Source organism: Electrophorus electricus, chromosome 13, assembly GCF_013358815.1.
Source record: "Electrophorus electricus isolate fEleEle1 chromosome 13, fEleEle1.pri, whole genome shotgun sequence".
Lineage (NCBI taxonomy): Eukaryota > Metazoa > Chordata > Actinopteri > Gymnotiformes > Gymnotidae > Electrophorus > Electrophorus electricus.
Window position 1 is genome coordinate 15,591,480 of NC_049547.1, and position 22,718 is coordinate 15,614,197.

At 42.4% G+C, this 22,718-nt stretch overlaps 1 protein-coding gene across 35 annotated transcripts in view; it reads right to left on the minus strand.

Moving 5' to 3' along the window:
- Nucleotides 1-22,718, minus strand: part of nrxn3a (neurexin 3a) — a 254,250-nt gene that overhangs the window by 76,489 nt on the left and 155,043 nt on the right. For all 35 annotated transcript variants that reach the window (XR_004776805.1, XR_003410078.2, XR_003410077.2 and 32 more), the window contains one exon: nucleotides 785-966. Coding sequence is in view for 32 of the 35 variants with exons in the window: in XM_027001511.2 (XP_026857312.2) it covers nucleotides 785-966 (182 nt within the window). In the remaining 3 variants the exon portion in view is untranslated. The remainder of the gene's footprint in view (nucleotides 1-784; nucleotides 967-22,718) is intronic.

The window sequence follows — 22,718 nt, forward strand, 5'->3', positions numbered from 1 at the left end:
TTCCTTCCCAGATTAAACCACACCTGGATCAGATACTGCAACGGGCAACACTTGATCTTTTGAATCGAAGTTGCCTCCATTGCCGTTGCGGTGGCACGGCCAGCATGGGCGTTCTGCCGAGTGAGCGCATTACTCAAATGCAAATCAAATCGCTTTCATTAGGTGGCCCGGCGCAAACGACTTGCCTCAGAAATTGCAAAGTGCACCTCCAGCATCCATTTTGCCAGAATAGAGCCAACTTTGTTTCGGGGAGTGAAATGGCTTTGCTTCAGTGATAGCGCAGCTAGCTGGAGCAGAGGAAGGCAGGGAAGTCTATATAACTGAGGCACGGACTGCAGGAGTCACCTCCAGTGACCCTGAACAAGAAGAGGGCTTTTAGTGCTGCCAGTCAGTGCTCTCTGCCACTACACGCAACTAGTCTGCCGTCTCCACTTTACTTAATTTTCTCAGTTTACAGTGAAATCATTGTGAGTAGTTTTTTTTTTTTTACATTTTTTTTAAAAGAATAAATAAACACACATATATATATATATATATTATATATATATATTATATATATATATATATATATATATATATATATATATATATATATATGTATATTTATATATATTTAATTCACACACTAATTTTGTGATGTTTAAGTTTAGAGGATGCTTAATCTTAGCAAAAGTTTTGTTAGTAGAAATTTTCCAGATTCTCTCGGGCATCTTTTGGAAAGCGCACTTCAGGAAGGCATGCGTCCAGAGAGCACGTGTCTGGGCTGAAATGAAGTGTGACTCACGATATGGAGCATGAGGTAGTCTCCCAGGCCGGGGGCGCTGTCGATGCGCACCAGGACGCCGTCCTTGAGCGAGGTGCTGAAGCCCACGGTCAGCCGGTCCGTGCGTGTGCTCGGACGCTCGTTGGCCGGCCAGTTGAAGGTGATGAGGCCTCCCCCTTTCCCAAAGATGTAAGTGGTTCCAGCTGCAGAGTGGGAAAGAAACAAAACACAGCGCAAGAACATGAGAACTAAAGCTCACTGCATTATTGCGGCACACAGAGCTGAATAATTCTAGCAGAATTAGTAAGCAGCAGTTGGTCATCAATAACTGATATAAACTGACGGAATCAATCATTTGAACAGATTATGCTATGGTACTGGTTCTGATATCATAGGAGTCCTTCATCATGAGTGTTCACACGACATAGAGACTGGTGAATAACCAGGACACTGAACACAAGCCACGTAACTGGCCCATAAAACAGTAATAGATACCCTTCTGGTTTTATACGCAGATACCGATTGCCAGCCAATTCTGCAAATGGCCTCTAGTCCCATCGAAATTTAATGACTATCACACTAAAAAGCTATGACACACCATTAAAATGTCCTCTTCAAGTTTAGACAACTGGGCCACAGAGTTTGCGAATGCGCCTGGCATTTTGAAGCTGTCAGCGACTCCTCTCCTCTGCTCCATGTTTTTACTTCTGACTGGGCCTTGGACATGAATAATGTCTCCACCTGCATCACAGATGCCATAATTCCTGTGGCTGCAGGTCTCCAAAGGTGCTGTAGGGAATGCTGTGACCTACACTAGTTAAATATAACTCTATCCAGGGACCAACACTGGGAAGGGTTGATGAATGAATTTTACTATTATCATGCATTTAATATGAAGGCAAACATAATGAATTAGCTGGAAATCAAAGAAAAACCTACAGCTGTATGGGAAGCATGGCTTCATTTGACTGGAGCACCTCAGATTCTGTTCAACGCGTGCTGTGCTAATATTTCAGGCGAACATAGGCGTCTGGAGAGGCTGCTACCTCTGAGGAGTCTGTTTATCATGACTCCTGAAGAGTCTGTTTATCTTGCAGAGCATTGTAGCAGAGGATCAAAAAGTGGTGTCAAACAGGTGCGAAGTGTTTATGTTGTATCACGCGGAGTACGGCGTTCGGAGTGGAGACCTTATACCCCATCGGTAAAAGTGCCGGGTGCTCTTGAAGAGAAGGGGACAGCTGGCCAGCCTGTTCCTTACTCAAACATCACGTCAAGCGGAACATCTGGCCCCAGAGCGTAGCACTCTCGTGAAGATTACAGGAGCACAGCTGAGCGCTTTTCACCGCGCTCCCCGTTTTCGCCCTCGGCTCGGCCTTGAGCGCCGTCCTTATGAAACTGCCGAGGCATTGAGTTGACGTGGGGCGTCTCGTGCCATATCCGAGCATGTCAGCGCGTAACACGTATGCGTAGCGGCTGATGTTGGTGATATTTGACATTGTTTTCACTTCTGATACCAAGCAAAGTAGTCTGCATTTGATCCTTGGCCAAAATGTTTGTAGGAAAAGCAAGTCGCAGGACATAAGTGCAGTAAGAGGTAAAGGGACGCATCTTTCATCGGAACGGAATCTTTCCGCTAAAAGCACTTAAGGGCTATTATGCTTCATTTGTGCGACATCAAGGTGTTTTAATGTGACATCGTGTTGGACAAGTAAAGAAGCTTTTAAAATAATTAAAAAGCCAAAGTGTACCATGCCTTTTTGAATACTGATGAGCACAGGCATATGCTCCCAATGCGATTCGGATTCATGAGCAATGGGGTAATGTACTGGAACCTCTTTTTTTTTTTTTTTTAAGGGCAAGATGTATCAGTGGTTTACTCGAAGAAACGCCTAAATTAAGAAAAGATGTGCTTTTAATCAATTATCCTGTTAGCTTGAAACAAACCCACTAATGGAAAGCCTACCATGGTAAGCATTCAAATGAGGACACTGCTATAACAGCAGGAGCAGATGAGCGAGAGCTTGATCGAACGTGTCAAGCAAATGTCTCTGCGCTCTCGGATTGTGTTCCAGGGTTTGAGGGACTAAGCTCTAATGGTCGCCATGGATGAGATGTCCCATTAAGGAGCATGGCTTATGAGAACAGTACCAAATTGGACACGGCGCTGAGGTTCACACTGGTTTGAATCAGAAGGTTTTTAAATGGGCAGTCCTCCTAAAGAAACACCAGTGAGTCATCAGTAATAATACACCAGTAAATCATCTTACCAAAAATAAAGAAAATATCTCTGGTTCCACATCCCTGATTGCTAGGCTTTGTACAATACAGATTGCAGTGTTTGTTGGCCTAATCTGTCTTTAATTGGGACATGGCTCAGTATGAAATGACAGTGTACTCATTTGGTCTCAGATATGTTCATTCAACCAAAGAATAAATATGGAAATTCCACGTGAAGTTCCCCTTTGCAACAGTCCAGACTTCCCAATGAAGCGCAGACTCACACCAATTTATGCAATTTATAATTGTGGTAAGCGATCTTATCAGATAGTCCTAAAATAATTCAAGGTACTGTGGGCTCTCCGAACTTGAAAGCACAGGTTTCAGCCTCCAGAAGGATGTTGAAGAAAGAGACAGCAAGCCTTTGAAGTCCCCTGCTTGAGGAGAAAAGGTACAGCATCAATCATGAAAAGTTAATGTGGCATATGCTGTGTGGTGAAGACAAGGTTCCTGCTGCACCGTTAAAACTGCATCAGGACAGCAGCCCCACAGCCGGCCGCTCGATGGAGCAGAGGCCACACACGTGAACAAAAAGCGTTCTGACACCCAAGAGGACTCTGGACAGACATAAGGGGAAAGACAGGTCGAACTGCACTGTTAAGTGTAAATATAAACTGGCCTCTTGTGTCGAGCGACTGTGGCGGATTCGGTCAAGTAGCCTCTTTGTGCGTGGTGTTGAAATAACCTGGATAAACATAAGACGCTGTCATCGCAATGCACAATAAATGCAGGTAAAGTACGAATATGAAAGGACCTCATTAGGTTTTCTACCTTTCAGCAAAACATTTGGCAGAGTGCTTTTTCGATATTCCTCCTCTTTCATTGTTTCTGACTCTCTCGTTCGCTCTCATTCTCGTCACGTGTGCACACATGAGCACACACGCACCCCCCGAAATGATATCTGGAATAGAATAGCTTACGCATTCAGGTGATCCTCACGGAGTGATCCTGAGAGAGGGTCACCAGCACAGCACTGTGTGTGACAATGAAGGGCAGACGATTTCAGATCTATCAGCCAAGCAATTGGGCTTGAACTGCTCACATAAGATTGTGAACAGAAAGATAATATAGTGCAGGGAGTATTAAGGTTGGCTCGGAGACATATTCACATGCACCTTTCTCGTCGTGACTGTCGTTTTGATTTAAATTTGACATTCAGTACAGATCGGTACTGTGCTAAGTGCGTGCAAAACTCGGTGACTTTATGTAGGGCTCCTCTCACCGTCCTTCCGAGGAGATTCGAGTCATTCCTTCTCAGAAGGTAATGCCTTCAAAAACAGTGCAGAAACCAATTCTGAATGTCTGTGGGTTGCCGTAATGCGTTTAGCGCAACACGCAGCACACACGAAAGGATATGAAAGGAATTCATATTCCCCAGTCTGAAACTCTGCTACGCGTTTAGCCTCCCCGCACCGCTATCCGCACAACTATAGATGTGTCGATGGAGGAAAGCGATAGGGCTCCAGAAAAGAGGCAAGCAGTCACACTATGAGATTTAACACCAGGCTAATATTAAATGTGTCAGAGTACATTGTAGCTGAAAGAAATAAAGGATATAGACTAAACCGGCAAGGCTGAGGGAAGAGATGGGATTTTGATAGAGCTCGCTCTGTTCATCCCACCTCAGGCAATAAACACACGCGCGCGCGCGCGCACGTGCACCTACACACATACACATGCAAAACAAAACCCTCCATCATTTTCTCAACTGTGACAAACATTATTCTGAGCATGTTTACTTTCCGAAGGGGAGGTCTCTTGCTCTGTGACTGAAACAAAGAGGTGCTCAGGCCGGTCGGCTTGGCAGCCTCTTCTCTCCCCAGAGAACAAAATTCAATAAAGGCAATCATTACAGTGAGGACTCGAACTCAAAGTGTCATGGTGCCTTCGTCCAAGCAAAAAAAACAGTGCCCTCGAGATAAAATTGCCATCAACACAGCAGCTCTGAGTGTCAGGTATTAAGCTCTTGCTTAAGGAGAATTTAAAACGACTCCTCTTTGCAGATTAACAACTTGCTAAAACAGATATGATTAATTGCATTATTTTTAAATATCAAAAGGCTGGCAAATAAAAATAGAGCATGACTCATCAGTGCTGGACTTCTTACAGGTGCTAGCATAGCTAAAGGAACCAAAGGTGGCAGCACATGTGGTCTTTAACACGTCTATGATTTAGTCTTTAATACAACCACTGTTAAAGCTTTAACATGACTACTGTCTGCCAAGGCCAGAGCCGGTAGCAAATGCTCAGTTTCATATACCGCAGTACAGACACATCACTGATTGCATTGTGTGGCTTCTACTGTTACATTCTGCTCTGCAACCCTGGAAAATGGCACCAGAAGCACACAGACATTTCAGGAGAGCCGGAGCAGATTGAGTGGTGAGGTCATGTTCTTTTGAAGTATCTGAAAGCTCGGCAGTCTCCTTTCAGGCCATAAGAAAACGCACATACCATGTCTGAGATGTCCGAGATGTGTGAGCGCCCATGGATCCAGTGCACTCAGTCAACTTTTGGAAAAGTGAAATGGGGACTCGCTCCATGGGTAGAATGGCTCATCAGTGAACTTAGATACTGACTATAGCTTCATGCACTCCAACACTGCTGGGAATTACTAACTGGTAACTGGCTAACTAGTTCACATGCAGGAAGCAAACCTACCTAAGCCGTTATCTTAGCATAGTATGGCGATGTGGGAGGCTGGGAGACAAGGGTTATGATTAGATGATAAAGCCCTTGGTGATGTAAGTGAGAGTGTTATTATAAACCCTCATAGAGCCTAGAGAGTTCATTAGAGTCAGGTTTGCTTAGGGTTAGTGTCACCTCCCAGCCTTGGAAAATAAAATGACAAAAAGCAACAGTGAAGTTCTCAGCACACTGCTCTCATACTTCCAGCTGGTAAAGGACAATGTAGTTGCGTGGATCAGCTTTCAGGATTAACAGAGCAGGAGTTCAAGCTCATCTCATAAAAGGTGCAGCCGAAGGAAGGTCGACTGTCCGGACGGTTGGGTTATGAGATGATGCAACATCCCAGACGGTAAATGCCAGCACAAAAAATGGAAGAATGTTGGTCTTTGGAGCAGATCCTTATGGCCTGAAACAGGGGCTGTGGCATCATCTGCATCACAGTACAGAGCTGAACCAGGCTTGGGGAGCTCACTGGACATACTCCAGGGTGAACCCAGGGTTTGGATCACCTTGGGACAATACCTTTAATAATAAATCAATCAACTGATCAATAAATAATGAGGTTGCTTAGGATTTTATGACATGGCTTGATGTTTAGCTGATAAGTTGAATGCTTGTCAGAACACTTGCTTTAGATCACAAAAACAGACAGAAATGATGCACTTCAGTAGCAATGAGCGTCACCATGTTGCTTTGTCTCTATTTTCTAATGTTAAGTGATATGAGTGGTTTGATGACGATGGTGTCACTCATGTCACTCAGACCAGCCATGTCCACACACTTACCAAACATTTACTATGTTGCCCATTACCCATCATGACCTGAAAAGATGCTATTAGGGAGTGGTGATTTTCTCATGAGAATCATCAGAGACGGGCATCAGCTGTTGCTGACGTGTTCTGCAGGCAGCAGAATCGCGGTTCACGCTTCAAACTTCCATGACGTTTTGTTAGGCGCGGTGAGAGCAGCAAGGCTGATCGAAACCCCTGGCTCCTGGATGATGAGCTCACTGTGTCCCTGAATGATGAGATCACTGCACCTGAGCCAGGCTGAGGGGCTATAGCTACGCTGCTTCGAAATAACTGCCAGGTGATATTTCATATCCAGCCAAATGGAATGGAGTACTTCCTTTACACAGACGATGCACAGAAGGGGACAGGCAAACGAGGGGCATCACAGTCACAGGCAATGATCAATGACATTAAAAACACACTGATTTCACACACCGCTAGGAGCCATGCACTGTTATCAGTGGGGAGTCACGTGGTTTTTTGCAGATTAGATAAGAATAAAAACACTCAGTGATATGGTTCCTGATTAGTGATCCATTAGATTTCGCAACCAACCATAATGAAATAACAGTTAAGTATTTAAGTGCAATATCCAATACTTCTAATATTGCTTTTACTGCCTACAAAAATTTAATTAAATGATATTCAAGCATAAACCTTTTCTGCATTTAATTAAAGTGATTACTGTTTTTCCCCAGTAAATCCTTTACTGAAGAGTAATTTGTTCAGTTAGCATTATTTCCCCTCTCTACCCCTGTGCTGTTCATTGCTCACCACGGGTAATTGGCCATTATCTTTTGTGTTCATTGTCCATCCTTTACATTTCTTAAGGCTGTATTATGACAAATAATCCAATTGCCTCACAATCCGAACACATGCAGGTGAATTTCATGGTAGTCTGAATTAGGGCAAAATGGTGCTTAATATATATTATCCAATGATTAAACTAAATTGATTTTAATCGTTTTAAATGTTTGCTAATTATAGAATGACAAAAGAGAATGACAAATGGTTAGTCATTTCACAACAGTCTTATATATGTGAGAATTATAAATGTGTATGACTCAAAATCTTATGAGAGCCTTTGTCTGCTAGATTAGGTGAACCCTCTTTTTAAAAATAAACCTCATTTGTCCAGTAATGCCGAACATAATGGTTATAGTCAGCAAGCCCCATTCTTCAGTGGGCAATAAATTCTTATTCTACATCCCTAGTCTACCCAATGAAACCTGGACTGCCTGTTGTCATGACAACAGCTGCTTGACTGTACACAGGTAGCAGAAATGTAATGGAGTTGTCATGGCGGAAAGTCCTAGAAATGAATTGTAGCGCGGGACCGCGTCGGAATGGGGTAGCACCTTCCCTCTTCTGCTTCGTGACTCCCGATAAATCTCCTGCTCACTCAGGGTGGAGGACGTTGGTGAGAGATGCTCAATATTAGCATTCAGGGCTCGGCGTTTCCCCCAACAAAAGAACAGGTTTTTCAGGCCACATACTTGAACCTGTCCAGACACCTTTAACTAACTTATGTAAACAGTTGTCAAGTCACCTAAACTCTTCTGGAAATAAACTCCACATGAACAGATCACTTGAGCATTAAGCACATATATGTAGTTTTTCTGGGTATTTTTTTAAGCTCTTAGTTTTGAGTACATATTGCTGTGATGTCAAACTGAAAAGAATGAAACTTAAGTCTGAGCAAATCTGACAATCTTGACAGGACTTCCTTGTTTAATAAGAAATTGATCGTTATAGCTGCCATGGTGCTCTGAATGAATGTGTCTTTGCTGATATGATCAAATTAAAGAGGAACTTACAGTACTATTGTAAGAGCTTGTAAAATCTAAAACTAGACACTTTTATCTTTCATAACAGGATTTAGAAAAGGAGACTTGTCTCAAACTTTCAGTTTTAGAAAACTGCTGATGAATGAACTGACCAGGAAACCATCATAAGATTATCAGTTATGAACAGCAGAGTAAAGGTCATGCCTTTATTTGTCCCAAGGGCATCCTTCTGGCATTTTAAAGGTTTCAAAACAGGACTGGTGGTTATCAGTTATCACTCAAAAGCTAACGAAGCTTGTCAGCCAACACTGAAAACATTTCAATGGTTATCAGCTAAGCATTCAAAAAGATATCGATGTTTATCATCTAGCTACTCAAAAAGATATTGATGGTTATCAGGTAAGCACTGAAAAGATATACATGTTTATCTGCTAGCACACATAAGATAATGATGGCTATCAGCCCGCATTCAAAAGCTCTTTTCACCTCAACCTGATTGGACATCTCATTTTCTCTTATTCTGCAGAGTCATTTGCAACTCTAAGTTTGTTACCTTAACATTTTTCATTCATTGATAAAGTGCATTCTAGCTAAGCTATATTATTTGTCAGATGAATAATAATTATTTACACTATGCAGTCAAGCTTTATAGAAAACAGCAATGACTCAGTCTGAAATTGTCAGCGCAGTGCATGAATAACACAGTGGCTGTGTTTCACAATGGGTGAGTGTTCATGGTGTAAAAGCAAACCATGCATCTTGGCACTTACTGGCTAATCGTCTCTGTGGATAGGATGCTGTACCTGTTTTCACTGTCAGACAGACCAATGCCAAAGAGAAACAAAAATCCCAAGCAATCAGTGCACCTGTTCAGATTTCAACTGCATAATTCACCTAATAATTAAGAATAATGAGAGAGAGAGAGAGAGAAATGCTTCCCCAGACTGTCTAAGAAAAAAGATAAATAATGGTGAGATTGCTCAGTTGTAATGTAAAAGAACAAGTAGCATCTTAGTAGCATCTCTAAAAAGTACTTGAGTAATATGGGTGACACTCTCAAAGCCCTCAAAAACCCCATCTGACTTCTGTTACCCTTCAGCAGGTGGTAAAACAGGCAAACAAACCAACACATTTCACCGAAGATCTGGAAGCAAGTGGATAGGCTACATGTTGCAGGAAACCTGCCATGGCAAAGCGATGAACAAGATCAGAGATTGCACAAGGAGAAGCAGGGAGTGGAAAACTTGGATGACTTTTTAAGCTTGCTGGATCAAACTGAAGAAAGCAAACGCCGCACCTCTCCACACCATCACTTTAACAGATCCTCTGTAGGACTGGATGAAGCACCACAGTTATCATCAATGGTCCAGGCTTCAGCAGGTCTGTCTGCCCGGAAGTGTAATAGAGAGAACTGGACACTGCCACCACTGAGAAAATTATGATGAACCTGTTCTTGCTCTCTCTCTCTCTCTCTCTCTCTCTCTCTCTCTCTCTCTCTCTCTCCCTCTGTCTGTCTGTGTGTCTCTCTCTCTCTCTCTCTCTCCCTCTGTCTGTCTGTGTCTCTCTCTCTCTCTCTCTCTCTCTCTCTCTCCCTCTGTCTGTCTGTGTCTCTCTCTCTCTCTCTCTCTCTCTCTCCCTCTGTCTGTCTGTCTCTCTGTCTCTCTCTCTCTCTCTCTCTCCCTCTCTCCCTCTGTCTGTCTGTCTCTCTGTCTCTCTCTTTCTCTCTCCCTCTGTCTGTCTGTCTCTCTGTCTGTCTCTCTCTCTCTCTCTCTCTCTCTCTCTCTCTCTCTCTCATTGTCTCTCAGGCGTGTGGCATGGCATGTGCTGGGGCTCTTATCGCATTAGCCGCCTGAGAATAACACCGAGAGCAGGCCAAAGCAGGCACTGCGTGGGAGCCTGTGATAGCACCTGCTTTGTTGTTCTGCTTCTCTTGCTAAGTAACAATGGCTTTACCACCATCATAGCAACAGCTGTAAAAAGATATGTATAGCTGTTTCCAGGCACATCTGTGTGTGTGCGTCTCAATGCTTTTTTTACATTTTTTTTTTTAATCACAACTGCATTATTTTTATTTTATATATAGTTATTCTCCTTTTTTCCCCCTGCTACTCCCTAGACCCAACATCCTTTGAAGACAACAAAAACAGAATGAAACATAACACAGCCAAAGGCTGGGCAATCTGCAATGGTAGACACGTGTGTAACTGTGTTTTCATGGGAAACGCGTCTCACAGCAGATACTAATGCATTCACACAGTCACATATAGGGTATATATTTGGCAAAAATAGTTTTATAAAACTGCTCACTGCTTCTCAGACTTCTGTCTCTGCACGCATCTGAACATGCACATCCTTTTAGTGAGAAGGGACTGCTCTGCTGATCTTAGTCTTCAAGTGGGTAAAACTGTCAGAACACAAAGTGCTAGAAGAGAGCAGCCATCGCTGAGTGTGGGCATGAATTTCTTCGGTAACGTTAATAAATCAATCAATCAATCAAGTGACTTGGCAGGGCCTGCATGAGAGGGGCTCATTACAGCCTGCTGTCAGTACGTGCGCCTGCGCGCACGTACGCCTGTGTGACCCGTAGGACAGAGATAAATGGGGGAGCCGTCGTGTGGAGTGGGCGGTCCGAGGCAGGCACGCAGAGCATAGAAAGATGTCGTTGGGCATCTGGGCTGCTGATTTCCCACCTGGCTAGTCACGTCTGCCCTTCTCAGGTGCCTTACATGGCCCTCATCCAGAGGGAGGTCGTCTGTGCCATGACAAAGAGGCCTCCATGGGCATGTCGAACCTTCACATTAGAGCAAGTAACAGATAAATCACCACGCCCACGGTACATGGCACAGCGAGCGAATGACATTGAAGCGAGAAGAGCAGAAACATGGACAGAAAAATCCAAAGACCAGACCTATATTCCTCCATGACACCATGCTTGGTTAAACATCTCTACAAAGTAAAATTTAGAACCTGGGAACATGCATCATCATGCATTAGATAGGAGCAGGCCACACAGTATGTATGTGGCAAGTGCTACGGACAGTTTTGGTCAATTGGCTTCATATTTTTGCAAAGTTTATATTGTGCATGCTACTTATTTGGCAGAGTAACCAATCTGTAAAGTTACTGAAAAGAAAGTGAGGTTTAAAGGAAGCTCATCCAATACATGCACAGAGAGTTGGCAGGATGAAATAGACCGTTTGTAACCGTAATCTGGTTGGTGCTCAAGTGATGGGGAGAATGAAAGCGAGAGAAATCAAAGCAAGATGTGCGTGGGGCTGGAAAATATGCGCAGCCGCCCACCGACACAAGTACATTGAAAAGATTAGCAACTTAAGGCAAGAGATGAAAGAAAGCTCCTTTGAACACGAGTGGCCGACTTTAACGGACCATTGAAACATGATTGTTGTGTTTTAACAAGGGATTCTTTTTCATCCCTATTTTGACTGATTTGAACATATGCTCGTTAATTTGAGATGTGCACTCAAGAGGGAACATATTATTAATGATAAACAATGAACAAAAAAGGAAGAAAAAGGGATTTTTACATTAATAATTGTACTTTTACAGCAAAATGGGGGTTGTTGTGGGGTTGGGGTTTTAGTCATTTGTTTACTTGTTTTTTTACCATTTAATTTTACCATTTCATGCTGTTTATTGTGCCTTCTTCAAAAACAAACAAACAAAAGCAGGCAATTCAGAATAATTTACTAAAGGCAAATGTTATAAACATATTCTTGAATGAAAGTGCAAAAAACATTTAGTAATGTGTCTCACAAACCTTCTATTAATTTCCAAAGTGCCTTCCTGATTCCAGTGTCAGCATTTGAACACTGAATTGGTTTGGAAGTCAGTCCCAGCAGAGTCCTGATCAGACTCACACTGGTGACATGGTGTGTGGAAGCATGAGAGTATCCGTTTCTTTCTTCCGAATGCTTTAATGATGTGTGCATTTGTTGAAAGTTACCTGGATGGTTCATATTACAATCAAGAGAAAATTAAAGTCCAAATCTAGCTAGAATTTTGTGAAGAAAAGCAATTTCTAATCACTCCTATAACAGCAATAACCTCTGGACAAAAGCATGTGATACCATTCAACATTTTCTTGCAATCTTTTTCTTTTTGCTTAAAGTCAACTACAACACAAATAAACATAAATGATGCAGGGAAATTGTTTCGCAAACCATTATCAACATTTTTCCACAAGGCATCCAATGCAATCCAATGCATGGTCCAGAAAGGCTTTAGGTCTGTTTACAGTTTGTCTAATATGTGCACGTTTTAAGCTATTTTAAGCATCTGTCAGGACATATTTACATTAGCTCACACACTTGCCTGTGCGATTTATCTGATGTCAAGAATATTTGTCAAATTTATCTTAAACTGAATTTCTCAAAAACACATCTTAACGCTTATCATCACTGAATACCTTCGTCACTGGGGAGTAAATGTGATGCCACATGACAGCCCAAACAACTTGTAGTCATCTGTCAACATGAGGAAGGGCAAACATTAAACTAACGAAATTAAAAAAAGGTTGTTCACTTTCATAAATCAGACAACAGCCATAAAAGCTTTATACCTGTAATAGCTTTATAACTAAATCCACTGCTGTATATAGAACAGTATAAACTGAACTTTTATTAATTCAAATGCTAATTAAACATGTTCTTTCAGTAATATATTTGCAATTGCATTTCCCATGTGAGTGCACATGGGACATAATTCAAATTTACAAATGTACAGCAGCTGCCAAAAATTTAAAATGGAAAAGCAAACTCCGTATCACAATGAATGCGTAATGTCTTAACTTTGGATACCCTACCGCTATACAGAAAAAGTAATAGACTGCCTACCAATATCTCTGACTGCACTGTCACTTACTTATACTCAGTGCTCCAACTCTACCAAAATGTAAACACTTTTTCCTATCAATCATCCACAGGGAGGATGTAAAGGAATGACTTTTTGGTGCCAGATGTGTTTAGGAAGAAATTACTTTGTTACATCTGAATATGTCTACATGTCAGATTACTCAGTAGCTAACTAGCTATCTTGCAAACATTATTAGTGTACTTTACAATGCATCTGCAATTAGTGACTAAAGTGATATATTTCACATCTGCAAAAGTGAGTGAATTACTGACTGCTTATCCCATATTTACAGTTCCTTTAAAACTCAATGGTTGCATAACTGGAGTGTTATTAGATTTGCTGTCATTGAGGTTAAAGGGGACCCATTGTGCTCATGTTCCAAAACCACATTATTTTTCCCTCATATTGTACATCTCTTTTTACCCTCTGTCTGAAATGCCCCTTCCCAATGAGCCCTGTCTGCTCTGATTGGTCAGCTCACGCACTCTGCTCTGATTGGTCAATCACCATAGAGGTTCTGCCCCTATACCTTACACCCCTGTCTTGCGGTCTGCAAATTGCGCTCAGGAAGTTTAAGGTTGAGGAACACATCATCATCTCAACATGGCTACAAAACTGTGCAATCCTTGTAAACTTGTATATTTGTGACTAAGAAGTTGCACTCAAATGCCTGGTCAAAGTTACTGCCTAAATAACACAAATAGTTCTTCCCCGAGTCCCACCTTCAGGATTTCACTGCTTGACATATTTGTCAACAGCAAAAATGCAGTTGCACATTGGATTGAGAAAGGGTTTCAATTCTGGCAGAGTAGGAAGCGTGACAACGAGGAAGTGTAATAACAATTGGAGAAATTGCTATTACTTTCAATATGGCAGAATCCTGCCTATTAAAACACTGAAAATGAACTGTCAAATCTATTTTGCTTCACCATTTTAACAGTGATATCCACTGGGCATTGTTGTACAAAAAACAATGCAAAGACAACTACCTAAATATATGTTTTGTTGTTGAATTTGAATTATGTCTCAAATTATGTACACTCACCTGAGAGAATTAATTGTAAATATACTGAATGAGCACTTTCTAATTAGATTTGAATTTAAATTAGCATTTGAATTAGATTATTATTGGACTGGATTATGCTTCCATAATAAGTGAAGCAATTAAGAAGTATCAAACAACTGGAGTGCTAATGAATATGCTTGGAAGAGAACCAAGTGTATTTGCCCTCATTCACACTAAGGGGAAAAACTTTTTGGAGCATTAAGCAGACCAGTTACAGGAGTTGTATCTTGGCATCCGTAAGTCTCCCAAACTCCAATTCAACATCACTTACATGCCAACAAACTATTTGGAAGTCTTGACAGAAGTAGGCCTCTGTTATCACCAATCCACAGATGTAATCGATCTGAGTTCTGTAAATATTGGAACTTTGACTGAAACCAATTTAGTACTGAAACCGAGGTATGTTTGACATAAAGAGGTGAAGAACTCTGGTAATGTTCTAGAACTTTTTTTCCCCCTTCAATCCAAAGCACACCCCCCAGTTCAACCAAAAAATTGTTTACTGACCACAAAATCAAGATATTGCAGTAGCTATTGCAGAACCCTGTACCACTGTAACAAACCTCATTGAAAAAGGGAATGATGTGAGATGAGGAGAGTTCACAAGTGGAGACCAGCACTGGAGCAGAGCTCATGCACTTTTAGTTTTTGTAAACAGCAAACAGTGCTGAGCCCCCGTATTATAATGCAATGGACTGCCAACCCCTACAGACAGCTACACATCATCATCTGATCCCTTCGGTCTCCTCTACATGTTGAGGGCTGCTCCTTCTATCATTGAATTGAAAATACCCTTGTGCCAATTTTCAAAACCATGTAGATACACTGATAATTCTTCCTGCTGCTTCACGCCATTTCAGACATGCTAAATGAAAACATTCATGATGCCTCATACTTTAAGTATCCTCGATTATTGGTGTTTGTCTTTGCTGGAACTTCGCAGTGAGTCCAGTGCCCCATCACCCCCGAATATAGAAAACCTATGAATATCTTTAGACCTCCCCAAATCTTACCTCTTAATACTGTTGACTATATTTAACACATAGAGCATGACACCCAGAGTGCATGTTCTGCAGTGCCTTGGCGCATTTATAATAAATGTATGTATAGTATAATAAATAAGTATGCATAATAAATATATGTATAATAATAAATGATAATACAGATTAATGGTCCATTTTTTTTTTTTTTTGCATTTATGGCTTACTAAACCTTTTACAACTTTTCTTTACATTTTCTAGTTTGTAGTTGTTTCTAGTTTACATGCAGTGTCTACAATGTTCCACAGAATGCTGCAAAACTCTCCAAAAATTCCCATTTAATTGTTGATGGTAAACTATGGAATCAAAACTATGAAACTGAAACCCAAGAAAATTGAGGTTCAACTGTATTTTCAACTAAGTGTCATATATGCAACGGAAGTTTGCATCAAGTTTACTCTCATCTCTGTGAGCTAAATTAAACATGACTTTGTAGAGTAGGCTTATTTCATCTGAAGTAATTAATTAATGTGATCTGATTCACCAATTCCTCAGTTCAAAAGAGTTAGAGCTGAGATATATATATATATATATATGTTTACTATCAGTGTCAACTCTGGAAAGGTAGTAAAATATAGTGAAGCAACATTTCTTTCCTTAACCTTTTATTCTTTCATTTTAGTGATATACTTCACAGACGTCTTTCCTCCCGGACTCTAATAACCATGTGTTCTGCTACTTTTTTAGCAATCCTGAGCAGTAGCTAAAAGACACAGAAACCCTTATTTATAATGCTAATCAACAGACAATTGGTGTTTTGCAAATAAACTCTTTCAAAACAGTTTGTCATTTCAAAGATATCCTTTGTCCAGGTCTTTGGCTGTCTTTGTGTTTGGCCTTTTAAAAGCAAAGGATACATTTCACATGGAGCACTTCATCCCTGATGTATCGGCAGCGTACACAAGTAGGAGTTCAAATGACAGCTGCATTAATGCACGTTCAAGGTTATGCTGAATAAAGAGAGATGGATCATCTAAATGAGAAAAGTGAAATGATCTTTAGCTTATGCTTTGAGTGGCACAGACAGAGAAACTCGATGCTGACTGATGGATCGATACACAAGTCAGTCTGTGCAAGCTGTACTAAAGTGTCCGAGGAAATTATACCTCTGTACTGTAGGCAGAGCTTGAGATGATAATGGCCATATTCATAATGCTAAAATTGAATTTTATATGTCCTTTACCCTATTTGATCAACCAATCATTTTGGTGACCTGACTCTTTAAAAAAAAATAATAATAACAATAAAACTGAATTAGAAAAATGAATTAGATACAATCCCACATAGTATCCATTGAAGGTGCATGTGCAGAATCTGATTGGGTGGGAAAGAGAGAGAGGAAGAGACAGACAAAGAGAGACATTCCCACGTCTCAGGTCCTGTCACTCCTGCAGTTCTGAGCTAGTCCATTTCATCAGTTTGCCAGAGCCGAGGCCTGATTAAAACAGTTCCGAGAGAAAGCCCCGAGGGAGGCTTTGCGCTTTCCATTTACAGACGTTAATTCTCTTTGATGATAAAAATCTAATGTAACCTCTTTAATTCAGCGGCGTAGGAGCACGGGACGTGGGCCTTGGTGCGCCCTTCTCAGGCTGAGGAATGTAAAGTTATTCATGCTTCCCTACAGCATTGAAAGCCATTATCCAAAAACACACCTCATACCGTGTGTTTTGCACGCGGCTGAAGGTGCGGAGCTGACTATTTATGCCTCCACAATATTATTTTTTTTTCTTAGTTTAAGATTGAATAGCTTGTCCCGAGGCTCTTAAAGCAAACCTCATGCAGTTTGGACATATTAATTTCATTCTCTATAAAAATTTAACATCAAGTTCAGAATCAAGTAGCACACCAGAAACGTTTTCCATGTTAAGGAGACCCGCTCAGGGAAGAAATTCTGCTCCTTGTAATTCGTTTATCTTAAAATAAACTTGTATTTTCTGAGACATTACAAAGATTAAGAAGATATTCTATATCTCTGAGAAATCATAAATCATGTGTTTGTATAGGAAAATTCCACTACACCTAAGTATGGAGCAATTAAATAGGGACTAGTATTTGCTTAGAGAAATTTGTGGATTTTTCTCCCTACGATCGCAAGCAAATGTGAAAGTCAAAACATTTTGGTACAAAATTAATGTAAAATGCCTTTAATACTCCTCAAAATGTATAGGGACATTTCCCAAGATCTGCTCAGTAGATTGTTAACCAGACACCTCACAGGCTTTTACCCATCATTACAGGTGTGAAAAAGTCTGTGAAAAACTGTTCCCAATGCGTGGCCAGAACTGTTCACAATGGACAGAGGTGCTCCAGTTCGAATTCTCTAAATGTGTAACATTTACTCAAGAGCCACAGAGGAGCTCCGCCGCTTCAGCCTCTAAAGGAATTGGCCTGCTTTTCTCGCCACACACAGCACATGTTCTCCTTTCCTGTGTCGCACAAAGCCCTTTGGCTTCTCTTCAGTGATTGGCTTATACTCAGCCGTGTGATGATACCGATCGGAGCTCCATTTAGATGACCTTTTGGTGGAATCCCCCATAGATTCCATCTGACTTAGGATCAGAGCTCTCTCTGGGATTTTACCAATCCTCCCAGTCACCTGCTCTGACGTTCACTGGAACGCCACAATGAGCACTGTGAAAAAAGGGAAAGCAGACGTGCATTGTGGTACAAATACCAAAGCAGCCCCACTGTAACCGCAGAAATGAATGCACTGACACTGTTATTTTGATCAATGCGAACACCTACAACAGCAAAATCTAAACTGACCTTCATAAGATCACATACGAAATAGAATATTTTGTAATATATTTTCATTATCTTCACTATATTTCACTATATTGCATTTTGAAGAGGACTATAGCAGTTATCTTGAGTGTACTCACATCTTACATTTATAACTCCATGGGTCCATGAGTGGACTTACATCTTACATTTATAATGAATCACTTTTAATAATTTTTCTGATCTTCTGAAAGCCTGTTTTGCATTAATTGGCTGAATGATGAGCTATATGGTCATTTTTGCTGACACAGTTAAAGCTTCCTGGCTCACAGTGGCCAAACAGTGTACAACAATGAAACCACTGAATGTGATCACACAAATGAGCACAGCAGACCCTGGTGACTTGGACTGCAGGGTTTGTGAGCTGGCAAAGTCTATATGAGGAACCATTCTGACCATGAGAAGGAAACAAGGAAAATCAGTTTGAAGTCACTGCACACTTTCACGAAAAAGCAAATGGGTAGTTGTCTGTCAGGCACTGTTACATCCATCTTCAGTTGTACTGCATGTAATTTATGGAAATGGAAAAAGACATCTCTCCACAGAAGACTTGCTGCACTTTTATGCATGTGAGTACATCCATTAAGTCACAATTTTGAAATGATGTGCAAACCTGCAAGGCTCGGGGAAAAAAGAAGCCAGTTTAAGTGGGAGTGAGCAAGCCATTAATGCAGCCCTAACTAAACTAGATTCCATTAAAATTTCACACCTCAGAAAGAGAAATGAAACACTGGGAAAAACTCCCCCTCATTCTGCCACTCTTTAATCCTACGAATATGTTCATTCACACAAACACACACACACACACACACACACACACACACACACACACACACACACACACACACACACATACATGCACACACAAACCTGGGTTCTATTGGAAATGTGATTCAACTTTTAGCGGAGGAGCATCTTTCCTATCGCCAGGAGACAGAAGTTCCATCTGTTTCATTGTAGATGGCTTGTGGTGGTCCTGACTGCAGTACCCACTCTCATCCATGCTGTGCTGCTGAAATCTCCTGTTCTGTTCCTCTCCCGTATACCTACAGCCACACACACGGCACTGGCAGACTAAGCCAAAGTGTTTACCGGCAGCATCGCCATGGCGTTGACCATCTGTCTTAGCATCCAGTTAGCAACCTGTTAACATTCAGTTAACATTTGAAAAACATGACAACGAAGCCATGAAATTAAGGTAGTTGGCAACTAATGTGGTTTTTAAAAAATACTAACATGTAATCGCATACTTGTTATGTGGGAGTAGCATATTCGCTAAACAAGATGGTTAATGTGCTTGTGACTTTTGACATAATTGTCACACATTAGACGATAAGGCTTAAGTTGGGACGTGAAACACTTGTGGTTCTAGTTTCTGAGGACATCTCTCATACAGGATACAATTACTTTTATTTACTGCAGGTGTTTGGAGGCACACCCACACACCCACACACACCCACACACACACAAATGAGAGACAAAGAAAACATAGAAAATAACACTAGAGACTGAGCAATATTCCACAACCATGTTCCTCAAACAAACAAAAAAAGGAAGACACAGTTCTTTTATTGGTTTTTGAAGGGGTTTGGGGGAGGTTGTTTGCTGAGAAGAGACAGGGCTACACTTGGCAGGACAATGGCCCACGGCAAAACGCAGCAAGTGCCTCGGCAGCAATATCAGTCCGAGGAGCCCGGCCCCACGCAGGAAACCAGAGCAGCGCTGCCTTCAGAGGCTCGCTTGGTGATTGCATTATACGGCTGCGTTCGGGTGGAGGCTATGACACGACACTAGTGCATTTTCCTTCAAGCGTTCCTCTATCACTTTGAATGCGAAATGCTCGCTAAAGTTCGCACAGTGATGGAATGACATTCGAGGCCGTACTTTTGCTTGGGGTTTATGCCCTGAATGCCCACACTGTGCCTGCAGCGCATTTACAAAGCTGATTAACTGGAGCCCGTAGGGGGTTGTGCCAACTCGCATTGATGCTCTTGGGGCCAAGGATACGGTTCTGGTGCAACAGGAGGTGTTCGGGGTGATGGGTAGCGGCAACAGCAAGGGGATGACCAAGAGGCATGGTAAACGTGCCAAAGAAATGCACGTGCTGACAAAAAGGAGCTCGCTCATGCTCTGAGTCTGCAGGTCTGTTATTCGCAACAACTGATGTGAATAAGCAACGAAGGGTCTGACGATCAGGCTCATCCCGCAGCTCCCGGCCTCGTGATGACCACCACGACATGGACAGGCTTCGTGGTTCAAAGCCAGGCACCTGCACCAATGAAGTCTAAAGAACGTTCTTTTTGCTGACTGCCATGGATCTGGGGAGGGTGAACGAAAGCATGCACCTCCTCTGCAATCCACAAATCCAGCTGCTGCATCTTTTTCGACTGCCGCTCGCGTAGTTCGCAGGTGTTCGCCGGGGGGTGTGCGGGCGGCCCGAGCACACGCCTGAGAGCTGGCGTACGCACCGGATTGGCCAAAGGTGATGTGGCGCAACAGCGGAGACCTGGCCAAGAAGCAGGGTCAGGCATGCTCTATCACGCTCCTGGTTATGCATGGCCTCGGCATCATTGGGATTCGATCCTGGGTCCCAGTGATGGGAACATCTTGAATTTAAGACAGATGCCTCACATTCGGGGTCTCGACTGTCAGAAGCATCAAAGCGCACAAAGAATGAATGAATAATCAGCATGGATGTTCTGGTCGAGTCAGCGGCACTGGAGCAGAAGTCTGCCATGCGGTCCAGGTGCGGCTCTCCGCGGCATGACTGGGGAGTTCCGTGCGGTCCTGGAGTGCGTCACCGCCGAGGCCGGAGGCGCTCGGAGAACGTGCCGCCGCGAAATGGAAAGCAGGGCCGAGACACTCCTCATCACACTGTGTGTGTACGAGACACGATTGGCAATGATTAAGAGCATAAACGCTCGCCGGGTCCCCAGAGTGAGCAAGAAGAAATAAATTAGCTGCTGGTGTCCCGCTATTGGCTTGTAATTAAGTGGCAGGGTGAACGCAGGCGCTCAGTGAGCGCTTTATGCTCCACATTAACGCTCTGTCATATCGCCTGATCTTTGACCCATCAATGTCTTCCACTCAGTCTATAGGAAAAATTAAATAAAGAAATACGGCCAGACCACCTCTTCCCAAGCGCAAGCGGAGCAGAGATAAGAGACTATTATGTACCCAGCAGAGTCAAAGCGTGCGTGTTCAGAACTCCGAGTCCAATCACTTCACTGGCACAAGCCTAGAATAAGAGTTTACTGTGTTTGTATTAGGGGGAGGGGGATGTGGTGGGGGGTTGTACAGGGAGGCTTTACTCTGCCACTTCCCAATCTCCAGCTTCTCACTGATACACACCACAGCAGACAAAAGGAAGAGGCAGATAAAAGTGCTTCCGCCGTGGTGACAGCTCATTAATTTTCAAAGCAGAATTAGACTGGCAGCACTCTATCCTGCCTGGTTCCTCCAAGCGCGAGAGTGATGGGCACTTGATTATGTGGTCCCGCAATTCCTCAGATTGTAATCACAGGTCTTTCTGGGGCCATTACAACGTGCTTCAGGCCATTACGCAACCGCTGTCACATTGGCCAATGTCACGTGCACCGGAGGCTTTCATATGAACCCCTCCTCCTTATACGTACTGACACTTCCACCATCGATGTCTGTTCGCTTTCCGGAATTTTACAAAAAGTTCCGTTTTTCAGATCAAAATGATGGGATAAGTTAACTATTTTTTTGTTTTACTTGTTTTTATTTGTACAGCTAAAAAGGTATGAGCCAGAGAATATTGCTGCACAGCACACACCAATATTCAAATCAAACAAATCTTATAAATAAAAACACCATAAGCGATGAGAAATAAGGATAGCCATGCTCAGTCGAAGTTAAGCATTAGACGAGGTGTGGAGTTTAAAGTGTACTTCAAGCGACAGTGTGAGAATGAAACTTCTGAGAGAATATAGAGGAGGAAGTGGGTGTCGGCACCTCGGTTAATGTTTTAAGTGTCTGGAAATAGCGCAGCCACAGATTTATCTGAAATACATTGCCAAAGACAGTTCTAGCATACAAAAAAATGGAACATATGTAGTGGGTGGGAGTGACAGAAGGAGAGGGTGATGATGAAGAGATTTTGGGAGACACGGTAAATAGAAAACAAAAACCCGACAAAAACTCAAGACAGTCATCCTCACGCTGAAGACCCCTGTCGCCCAATCGTATTTGAACTACCACAGTTCATTTTTTTGGCTTGGGCCATGCGCGTGAAACCACAAAGTGAAAACAGTTGCTTTGTGTAAAACCTTTCATCTGTGAAGCTAGCTCCTGCCGTCCTTAGCTCTGATCAAACAAGATGGCCTCACGGTGGTTGAAGAAGAAGGTTGAGACAGAGTGAGTTAAGAGTGCAGTTGGGAGATCGCGAGGGAATCTTAAGAAGTGACGCTGAATGCCGTGAAAGGCCTGCGGTTCCTGGAGCGTTGGCTCGGGTCAGGGGTGGTGCGGGATCTGGATGGTGCTGCATGATAATCAGGCCCAGGGTCTGATGTGACTGGCTCCTCTGTGCTCACTCTTAGCATGTATTTTGCTGTAACAGCTCGTCACCGGGGACCGTGAAGGCGATTCGGAACTCCATGTAAGATGTAGGTGGAAACTAAAGAAGGCACG